At 49.3% G+C, this 10,979-nt stretch overlaps 1 protein-coding gene across 1 annotated transcript; it reads left to right on the forward strand.

The window, feature by feature from the left end:
* Positions 1-580: 580 nt before the first annotated feature.
* Tmem109 (transmembrane protein 109) lies at positions 581-10,464 on the forward strand. Its single transcript, XM_020176179.2, has 4 exons — positions 581-738; positions 7,232-7,476; positions 8,340-8,442; positions 8,867-10,464. Exons 2-4 carry the CDS (start codon positions 7,240-7,242, stop codon positions 9,256-9,258), a joined length of 732 nt encoding a protein of 243 aa, XP_020031768.2. The 5' UTR covers positions 581-738; positions 7,232-7,239; the 3' UTR covers positions 9,259-10,464.
* The last annotated feature ends 515 nt before the right edge of the window (positions 10,465-10,979 follow it).

A 10,979-nucleotide genomic window follows, 5' to 3' on the forward strand; every position in this document is an offset into this window, starting at 1 on the left:
AAGAAACTGACACCTTTTTCTCTCTAGATATATCTCTCCCTCCCTCCTCCTTTCTCTCTCTCTCTCTCTCTCTGGTACTGAGGTTTGAACTCAAGACCTCACGCTTATAAAGCAGGCACTCTACCACTCGAGTCACACCTGGTTATTTTGGAGATGGGGAGTCTCGCGAACTATTTGCCAGGGACTCGAACCGCATTCCTCCCAAGTGGCCGGGATTACAGGCTTGAACCACAGGCGCCAAGGTCTTTCCTTTGTGTTTTTTAGCGCGAAAAGTTTTTTAAACCACCAGATGCTCTGGAGCGCCTGCTAACGTTAGAACTACATTTCCCACGATGCCCTAGGAGGCAGCATTTTTAGCTCGAAAACTACGTTGTGCTAAATGCCGAGCGGTTGCAGGCGCGCATCAGCTTACACACCCACTGCAAAGAGCGAGGCTAACCATTCTACAGCCCAGCTACAATCACTTCTTTTCCCTTTCCCGCTTGAGACTTCGGTTCTCAGAGGAACATCAGATTCCATTCTTCTCTTGGGAACGCTTGGATTCAATGTAACAGTGCGAGAATGGCGCATGCGCCTACGGCTCCCCGCTCCGGGCCACAAGGGACACCTTCCAGTCTCCGCGCCGAGCCAGCTCTCGCGCATGCGCACACCATAAACCAACGCCCGGGTGTTGAGGCGCGGGTTTGGTGGCGCGTTTTAGCAAAGTCGCACGTGAAGGATAGCGGTTACCGGAGCCTGGTGAGTGCGAGCCCAGATCAGGGCTGGGAGGCCATACGCGGGATGGGGAGGCGGCAGCCGTGCCAGTGGAACCAGAGCGCAGCCGCGAGGCCTTGCGAGCTCGAGTGGGAGGGGGGTAGACGTCCATCCGCGGGTGAAGCAAACTAGGGACCTGGATCCTCGTTGCTATGCAACCGGGGGCGTCGTTACTAGGTAACATGAGAGGTGCAAGTTTTCTGGGAGAAGAGGGTTCGAGCCTCTGCTTCAAGGTTCGGTGCCAGAGGAATAGCTGCTAGGCTGGGGGATGAGGTCAGCATTGACCCCCACCCCCCGATCCCTAACCCAAGGGCCAGCCTTCCGCGACCTCGGTTCGGACCCCGCCTGGGAACCCTGAACTCATGGGCCACGCCGCATCCCCAGCCGGCGACGCCACTGTGCTGCGCTTGGCAGGGGACCCGCTGTTCGAAATAGCACATGCCACCGACACCCAGTCTCTCGGAGTCTGGGCCCTCGGGAGGGTGCGGTAGAGCTGCCCCTTTGCAGTCACCCTGCCCCCAAACAGTTGCTGGGCAGCTGCTGTCGGGTTTAGCGGGGACCTGCCAGGACACTGACTTCATTCTCTTCAGTGGTGGCTTCGCCTAGTTTAGGATCTTCCTTTTCACTTCAGCTGTGCTTCTCCCTCGGGTGGCCGTTATATATTTGGATCAACTATGAAAATAACTTCTCCCCCCACTCCCCATGTCTGTCTGTGTTCTACCCTCGTGGCTTCTTGGTGTGCCTCTAATACTCACTTAAGCATTTATTAGTCATTATGTGCTAAGCACTGGGAATCCAAGAAAAGTTAGATGTCAAGTCAGACTGGGAGATGCTAGGAGGCTGGCAGAGAAACTGCTACACCATGCAACATAGTGAGTGGTATAGTGGCTATCTGTGTGCAGCAAAATCCTACAATCCTACAGACGTCTACAGAATGCTTGCAGTCTTAACTCCTTGCAACAACTCAAACCAGCATCAACCGGTTTTACATTTGAGGAGACCGAAACTCAGGTTAAGTAACTGGCATAAAGGTAGTAGCTTCTTGCTTGTAGCAGAATTGGGCCAGTGATGAAAGTCCAGGGTCCTTTGTTACATTTTGGGGCTTTGCCTAAAGTAGATTTTTTCCTAGGTTACTGCCTGCTTTATGCATCAAGAATCCCTGGGGAGCTTTAAAAACAAAAGGTTGAGCTGGTCTCTGGGAGAGTCGGTAGCCCTGGGTGGGGCAGACATCCTTGTTTAACAGGCTGTGCAGGCAGTTCAGATGGGTGACCAGAGAGTTCATAGGAACAGCTATGAGCAGAGATGGGACAACCAGGACCGGCAGAGGGCACCAAGTCAGCTTTCTCTTCTGCCCTATAATGATTCATAGCCTGAAAGGAAAGAGGAGAGGAAGGAGTGTTGGCAGGGGTTGTGTGGCCAGCCCTATCCCCTCCTAATTGAGCAAAGCACAGCTGAACATATAGAGCCTTCTCCCTACCTAAGCCACTTTGAGCTTGTTGGTATTTAGCAGAATTTTGAGTGTCTGTAGGCAGGAACAAATCTTACCCAGGTGGTGTTAGGGATGCACAAGCAAAAGGGCAAGACTGAGATCCTGGGATCTGGAATCAAGTCCCAATTCTGCTGTGTGATGATGGATATCAAAAGCCATACTTTTAAAATGGGAAGAATAGTGTTAACTTAAAAGATTATTACAGAGGCTGGCACATAGCTCAACAGTACAGCACTTACCTAGCATGTGGAAGGCTCTGGATTACATCCCCAGCACTGCAAAAAAAAGAAAAAAGATTGTTGTAAAAGCTAAGTAAGCCGGACACCAGTGGTTCACACCTGTAATCCTAGCTACTCAGGAGGATTGTGGTTCGAGGCCAGCCCAGGAAAATAGTTCTCGAGACCCTATCTCAAAAAAACCCAATACAAAAAAAGTCTGGTGGAGTGGTTCAAGGTGTAGACCCTGAGTTCAAGCCCCAGTACTGCAAAAAAAAAAAAAGAGTTAAGTAAGATAGTGAAGTAATAAGCACCACACAAGATTTCTTTATATTTACACACATTATTATTATTTATTACTGAGTGCCTTCTGTTTGTCTGAGGTCAGTCATTGCAGGAGGTGGAAAAGCTTAAGACATGCTTCTACCTCTCAGAGGTACAGACTGCTTCAGCTCTTGAGTACCATGGCATCTTTCTTTATTAAAGTATTTGAAAGGGCTGGGGATGTGGCTTGGTGGTAGGGTACCATCCCCAACATCATAAAAAGACACACATTGAAGTATTTAGTCAGGCCAAAGTGAGAGAGCATAGTGGTGATAGGTAGATTTATATCACCTGGACTTAACCTGGAAGAAATGAGAAGGAATCCTGGAAAAGAAACCAAGTTCAAGAAACAGACCAGGCAGCCTGGCACCGATGGCTCACACCCGTAATCCTAGCTACTTGAGAGGCTGAGACGGGAAAGATCATTGTTCGAGACCAGCCTGAAAAGGGAAAATAGTTCACGAGACCCTTTCTCCAAAATAACCAGAACAAAATGAACTGAAAGTGTGGCTGAAAAGGTAGAGTGCCTGCTTTGCAGGCACAAAGCCCTGAGTTCAAAACCCAGTCCCAGCCAAAAGAAAAAAAGAAACAGACCAGGCAGTCATATGTACTTAATATCTCTGAACATTATACTCCAAAATCCTGTTAGATTTCGTTTCTGGCATACTTGAAAAGGTCACCTGGCAGGGCAGTGCTGGCCTTGCTCTGTAGGGTTTATTTCAAGGTCCTCCAGACCAGGGCAGATGGCCACTTGAAGTTGAGGCTGGCACTGAACACAGCAGGCTGTCGTGGAAGGAGCAGTTTACATCACCCTGACCTTCTAGTCGAGGAGAGGTGGACATCTGATTCCTCCTGGTGGAGGTCCTGGGATATAGGATCCAACCCAAGATAGCAACCCTGGTCTCTAAGTCCCCAACATGATTATGACCCAAATAGCTTAGGGACTAACCTGTGCTTTCTTCATCTTGATGGCAGGAACCATCTGGTTCTTGATTTGTGCCAAGAGTAGAAGGCTTTCCCAGCCTGAAGCTTTTCCATATGAATTGTGCTTTGCACCCTGCTTAACCCTCCAGGTCTGGGGAGGGGTTTCAGGCAGTGGTTTCAAGGCCAGAAGTTACCCTGAGTGTAGTATTTTTAGAAGACTTTTTTGGAGCCTTCTCCTTCCCTCCCTTCTCTTCTCCTTCCCTCCTTTCTCTTCTCCTTGAATGGCTCCATATTTCTGGCCAACTCTCTGAATGCCTTGGTAACTGCAATATAAACTCGGGTGTTTGGAAGGGCTTGTTGTAAATAAAAAACCAAAACTTTCACCTTCATCCTCTGAAGATATTTTAGGAAGTTAGGCCAAAGGGCCAAATTCAAACACTTCAAAATCTGTCTGCTTCTGCCTTAGAGGCTTGTCCTAGCCTCTGGTCATCATGTCTGAATCATGGAGATTTCTAGTAGCTTCATGTGCACTTCTGAGCCTCTAGGAGTATAGGGGATTTGCTGATGTTGTTTGACAGTTCTCCAGCCTGGTGACAAATAGAAGGTGGATCTGCAAACTTTTTTTTTTTTTTTTTTGGCTGATCCTCACCTACTTCAATAAGTCGGTACTTGTTGGGCTTTAGCTTGGGTATGGTATCAAGTTACAGAGGAGCTCAGAGCACAAAGTGCAAAGTTGCTTAGGTGAGTTTTGACCAGTAATTCACTAAGGTGAATGGTAGACGCCAAGTTTATTTTAACTCATGAATAATCTTTTGTATGGTTCTCTAAATCTTCTGAGTTGGAGATGTTACAGACAAGTCCAATGTATTTATCCTTCCTCAATTTTTTAAGTTAGGGATCAATAGCAATACCTGCCTGATGGGCAGTTGTGAGATTGAGATAAGTAGTCCATGGTAAGACCAGCTAAATGTTGACTTTTTAATCCATAGTAATATGTCTCCCTAAAGGTTGTTCTTTAAGCCTTCGCCCGTTTGGGCTTGGGAGATGAAGTCATTCTGTGTCAGTAGTTGTGATATTGTATATATATACACAGCAGTTTGGTTTTCATCCACACTTTCTAGCTCAGAGCTCACATGCTCACATAGACCTTGTAATTTCCTAAGTGATCAGAGCAATAAGAATATATATATATATATATATATATATTTTTTTTTTAGCAGCACTGGAGTTTGAGCACTTGCTAAGCAGGTGCTTTACCACTTGAGCCATACCCCCAGCCCAAGGATATCTTTTGTTAAAATATTTGACCTTTTGGCTTGGCTTCCTGCAACATCTTCAGAGGATGAAGGAGAAAGACAGGGATGCTGTTTTTGTTTGTGATTTCTAACAAGTCCTTTCAAACACACCTAAGTTTATGTTAAGGAAGCCATTTTTGGAAGATTCCCTAGATACCACAGGAAGCCTTTATTGCCAGGGGAACCAGCCATATGGTGGGAGGACCTCTGGGGAGGGTGGATGCTGAGGATTGAGTTGGTCACCAATGACCAGTTATTTGGTTGAAACTTCCATGGAAACCCAAAAGGACAGTTTGGAGAGCCTCTGGATAACCGAGCTCACAGAGGCTCCTGGGATGGTATGGAAACTCCACATTCCTTCCTCCACACCTGCCCTACCCTTCTTTTCATCTGACGTTCACAGTATCTTTTGTAATATCCTTTAGAATAAGCCAGTAAGCCTAAGCGTTTCCCTGAATTCTGTGAGTCTCTGTAGCAAATTCATCAAACCTGAGGAGGGGGTTTTGGGAGCACTGATTTATACCCAGTTTGTCAGAAGCACAGATAAAGCAACCCAGGACTTGTGAATGGCATCTGAAGTTGTGACTGGACCCTGCTTGAAAGCCAATACAAGGAGATAGAGTTGGTGGGGAGGAAGTCGGACTTATTCAAGGACTGGTCCTGAGAAGATGGAGGGGCTGTTACTCACAAAACTCCAGCTTAGGTATCTCAGACATGTGAAAGGGATTTTATAAGGAGGAAAAGAGGCTTGGGAGACTGTGCCAAGTTGGGGGCAGGCGTCTTCTCATCCAGGGCACACATCTCCTTTTTTTCTTTTTCTTTAGCTGGGACATAGGAATATTGCAATGGACTTGACCTCCTAGGGCAACTTCCTGTAGTTCTATAGACAGACACACTGCTTTTCTACAAGCTAAACCACATAGTAATGTACAGGCTTTGTGTTAGTTGATGCACAGTATTAAAGAATAAAGAGGGTGTTAGGTGTTCTGAGGGATCTGAGGTCACCAGATGTTGTAGGGTCTGTAAATATAAAGAAAGGTTATTTATCGGTTAACATCTTCATCATTTAGGTGCAGCTTCTCTTTAGAATTTAACATGCTGGGCAAAGGGAGCGCAAAGGACAATCTGCACAGAAATATCTACTATTCCAAGTCTTGGGGACTGGGCCATCAACCTGTGGATGTGACTCTCCCTCGACTAGATGGTCTCAGAACTGAATTGAGTCAGAGGACACCCAGATGGTGTCCAGTGTGGATTGGGTTGCTTGCTTTGTGTGTGGGTAACACACACACACACACACACACACACACACACAAATCTCACACAGAAGTCTTGTTGATTGTTGAGTGGGAGGATAGGAGAACCTGAGTTTGTTTTTTTTCCCCATCTCTTCAGAGTGGTTCTCAACTTTGCACAGCAGAATTATCTGGGGAGCTTTCGCCTAAGCTTAGGTCATACCCATATAATGCCAGCAGAACCTCTGTGCTTGGGATACAGATGGTAGTACGTCATGGTGCTCCCAGGTGATTCTTTGAGAAGCCCTCGTTGAGAGCCACTGTACACCCTGCCTCCCAACAATTATAGAATTTGGAGGCAGAGGCTTGAGTTCACATCCTGGCCTTTCTGCTTCTTAGTCCAGTGACCTTGCACAAAGAAACTGAGGCAGAGTCTCAGATTCTTCTCATCTGTTCCAAGAGGGACCAGGAGAAGAATAGTCACCTTGCACAATGGTCCTGCAGAGCCAGTGGCACAAAGGTAGTCATTCTTGTTTGAGCACATAACTAAGCACTTTTCTTCACATCACCCTATGGTGGTAATCCTACTTGTGTGCTATTTTAAAGTTGCTTTTTATATCAGCTTTACCTGAAGTCAATTATAAGCTTCTTCGGGCACAGCCTTAGAGTCTTATCATTCTTTGATGTCCGTGGCACATGTGACACAGCGGCAGGCCTTCAGGTTTAGGGAGCCTGGCCACAGTAAGGCATGGAATAATTCTTGTTGACTTGTTTCTGTGGAGTGGTAAAGGATGCAGAGGAACCAGTAAACTAGGTAGCTTGTACCCAGCTTGAGTTGCACATCCCAGTTCGTTCTTTCTTACCAAACAGCTCTTTTTAGGTTAGCTGGGTGCTTCCTGGGAGGCAGGGGTAGAAGGTGTGTTGGCAGATCAGCTGGCATAGTAGGTGTGGCTATAGATCTGAACCTCAGCTTACTCTGCGCTTCTCTCCTGACAGACCCAGCCATGGCAGGCTCAGGCAGCAGTTCTCCGTGGGGCACGCACCTGTTCAAGGCCATCCTGATGGTTCTAGTGGGCCTTGTCCTCCTCCACTCAGCATCATCCCAGTCCCAGCGAGACTTTGCCCCACCAGGCCAGCAGAAAAGGGAGGCCTCGGCTGACCTTTTGACCCAGATTGGACGATCTCTGCGGGGCACGCTGGATACCTGGCTGGGGCCAGAGACCATGCACTTGGTTTCAGAGGTAAGGAGTAGTTCCTGCTTTGGCAAGGAAAAGAAGCATTATTAATGGCCACCTCATCTTGGCATCACATCTTCTCTGCGTCATAATTCCAGGTGCACAGGGCCCCGGAATCCACAAAAAAGTTGCCTGGCAGTACCTACTTTTTTGCTTCCCCATTGTTTGATTCCTACCCTAGGGCCTTTTAGCCCCACCCCTGTCTTTCCCTGGCTGCTTCCTTTTCTTTGCCCAAAAGGCTGGGAAATGAGCCATTCTTACAAATCTGTATTAGTCACTACGTAATCTTGAACTGGCAAAATAGGGAGGTCTGTTCTTCACCTGTAGAAGTGAGGGGCTTGTGGCAGGGCTGTCTCTTGTACCCAGTGCCATTCCAAGCATGCTGTTCTGTCCTTTTGATGGGTTGCACTGAAGGACTGAGACAATCATTTTTAGTAGGTAGTCTCCTTTTTCATGGCAGCATCCCAGCCCTCGGCTGATGTTTTTTCACACACTTTCATGATTTGCTGGGAGGCTTGGAAGACTCCAGTTTTATAGGGTGCCTACTAAAGGAAATGGATATTCCCCATTCCCATACAAGTACATCCACTACTACCTCCAGAGCATCCCAGCTGATCAGTTGAACTGGGTCCCAGATATCCTGGTTTCTAAGTCAGGAAGGAGAAGTGACCTGTCATTCATCCTTATATGCTGGGAAGTGGACAGGGAAGTGCCTCAGCCAGGCCCAAGGTCCCCAGACTTTGACCCAGGTCCATTACCACAGAATGTCTCTGAAGGCCACTCCTGGGCCTTCAGGTGGTGACCAGGAGTAGATTAATGACCAGGAGTCATTAGTTATGGACTCATCTGCCCTGATGCTTTCTTCACAGACCCTGTCGCAGGTGATATGGGCCATCTCCTCTGCTGGCTCTGTGGCCTGCTTTGCCTTGTCTGGGATTGCTGCGCAGCTGCTAAGTGCCTTAGGGCTGGATGGTGAGTGGCAGAGAACTGGTTAGCTGGTTAGAGCTTCACCTCTACCTTCCTGTTGGTGGGAATTTATCTTTATCAGAGTTTAGACTTTACCCCAACTGCTTGACATTCTTGGAGATGTGGCAAGAGCAAGCTAGTAGCTCCTACCCCCATATCAGGTCTTTACTTGTGTAAGGCCTCCTGTGAGGCCGAGTATCTCTGTATGGTTAACCATAGCCCAGTGAGGCAGGCAGAATTGTTTTCATTTAGTAAACAGAACAGACACTCGACAAAGGGAGTAGCCTGCCCAGGGCCCACAGACACGACTCTTGAGGCTATGAAAACAGTTCCTTTGCGAGGGGGCCAGCCCTTCTGCTCCTTTGGTTCTTGGCCCCTCTTTGCCCTCACCACTTCCCCAGATTGCTGACTCTGTCACTCTCCCTTCCAGGTGACCACCTCACACAGGGCTTGAAACTCAGCCCTAGCCAAGTCCAAACCTTCCTGCTGTGGGGAGCAGCAGCCATGATCATCTACTGGCTGCTGTCCTTGCTCCTCGGCTTGGTCTTGGCCTTGCTGGGGCGGATCATGGGGGGCCTGAAGCTTTTCATCCTCCTGGCGGGCTTTGTGGCTCTGGTGAGGTCAGTGCCTGATCCTTCCACCCGGGCCTTGCTACTCCTGGCCCTGCTGACTCTGTACGCCTTGCTGAGCCGGCTCACTGGCTCCCGGGCCTCAGGGACCCAACTGGAGGCCAAGGTGCGAGGCCTGGAGCGCCAGGTGGAGGAGCTGCGCTGGCGGCAGAGGCGAGCCGCCAAGGCACCCCGGAGTGTGGAGGAAGAGTGACAAGGATGCCCCCAAATGCTACCTTCACCATACCAAAGAGCTGAGTTGCTTCTGGGTTGCACAGCCCTCCTTGCAGCCCCTTGCCCTTTCCTTGCCCTGTTTCTGAGCCTTCAGAACCTTTATCCCTGCCCCAGCCCCTAGCTGAGGGAGAGGAGGACCACTCCACACTGGTCCTTGGGCCTGAGGCTGACTGTCTGGGATGGTTCTCTGCCCTTTCTCTACTCCCAGCCTGTCTCAGTCACAGCGGGTTGGAATGCCTCTGCTCCTAATTCTGCATCTCCTTTAGCCAACCCCACTGCCACTGTCCCCTGTGACTTACCTGGCTCCCCTCTGCTGCTGCCTGGCTTCCTCCCAAAGTTTGGGCTCTCCTGCCCTGCAGCTCCTCCTCAGCCAAGCCTCCAGATCCCTTTTCCTTTCAGCCCTGACTCCCACCAAACCACAGCCCCTTGAGGCCTGCCCTGTCCTTCTCATTGCCCAGCTGTAGGAAGAGGCAAGGGACATGGGACCTAAGGATAAGGGAGGAGGAAACGGGTCCTTGAAGGTCTGGGACAGGGGTGGGTGGAAGATGTATCTTCAGTCTGTTACAAGTGCCTTAATCCAAGCCAGCAGGGCCCGCTGCTGGCTTGCTGCCATACTGAATGTAGGAAAGTGTGCTGTGGCTGCTTTGTCCAGAAGACAGTAGTCCCTTGAATCTTGATTCCTTTTCAGCCAAAGCAAAAGGCAGCAGCTGCTCTATAAGCTTGTTTGCAGGTAGGGCCCTGTGGGGATTTCAGAGCTCCTGAAGGAGGCAGGATCCTCATCTGCCCAGCTGCAAGTGGTTCTCTCCCCCTGTCCCTCCACTGCCTGTCACCAAGGAGCCCTTGCTGATCAGCGCCCACTCCAGCAGCTGGGAAGAGCACATAGCAGCCCTTTTCCTGCTTGTGCTCTTACGGGATGACAGGATGCAGAGCTCCACCAGGGTGTTCACTTGGTCTTGGGCTTTTGATCATTAAGTGGCCTCTTGCTCCTCTGAGACCCTGGTGGAGGTAGGTGTCCTCTGCCAGGTCTGGCACATGATGTGAAGAATAAACACCCAGTTCTTACTGTTAAGGTTTGATGTGGAATCATGGCTGCAGTGATATATATTTTTGTCAGCGCTTGGTTGGTTTTAAATAAAGTGCACGCTATTTTATTATCTTGTTCTGAATAAAATGTATTTACTCAAAAGTCTGGATTGCTTGAATGTCTCCCTCTACTGCCAGACCCCTTTCTGTGGGGCAGCCCTGCCCTCCTGACTTCTCCCATAGGGGCAGCACAAAGCTGCCAGGAGGGAGGGGGCAGAAAAGGCAACTGGTACCAGGTACCCTCCTGTAGGCTCTGTTGCAAAGCTCCCAGGGCTGGCCAGCACTGTGGGAAGGGCATGTTTGTTGGGGTGAGGGAAGTAACTCTCCCTTGGTGCTGGAATGCTGCTGGCACTGGTAGTCTGGAGAAGACTTGCCTGCTCTTCCCTTCTCACCAGAGGGAGGGGTTACTTACACCCAGGTCACCTGTGTCTACAGGTGTTTTGTGGAGGGGACAGGCTTTCTCCCCTTCTCTTTAAGCTGCCCAGGAGATGCTAATGTGCTCTGGACCTCTCCCAACACCATCTGACAGGTAAGGCTGGGCTGGGCCAGGACCTGAGGCAGACCTCTCTGACCAGGGTTGACCAGCCTTCACCCTTTATCCTTTGGGCTTCTCCTTGG

This window comes from Castor canadensis, chromosome 1 (assembly GCF_047511655.1).
Source record: "Castor canadensis chromosome 1, mCasCan1.hap1v2, whole genome shotgun sequence".
In the NCBI taxonomy this organism is placed as follows: Eukaryota; Metazoa; Chordata; class Mammalia; order Rodentia; family Castoridae; genus Castor; species Castor canadensis.

What these genes read in the sequence shown, in the direction of transcription:
- Tmem109 (XM_020176179.2), top strand. Translation starts at nt 7,240, where the DNA reads ATGGCAGGCTCAGGCAGCAGTTCTCCGTGGGGCACGCACCTGTTCAAG. An exon ending in CCATGCACTTGGTTTCAGAG is followed by an intron (nt 7,477 to 8,339) that starts GTAAGGAGTAGT and finishes CTTTCTTCACAG; the next exon opens with ACCCTGTCGCAGGTGATATG. An exon ending in AAGTGCCTTAGGGCTGGATG is followed by an intron (nt 8,443 to 8,866) that starts GTGAGTGGCAGA and finishes TCTCCCTTCCAG; the next exon opens with GTGACCACCTCACACAGGGC.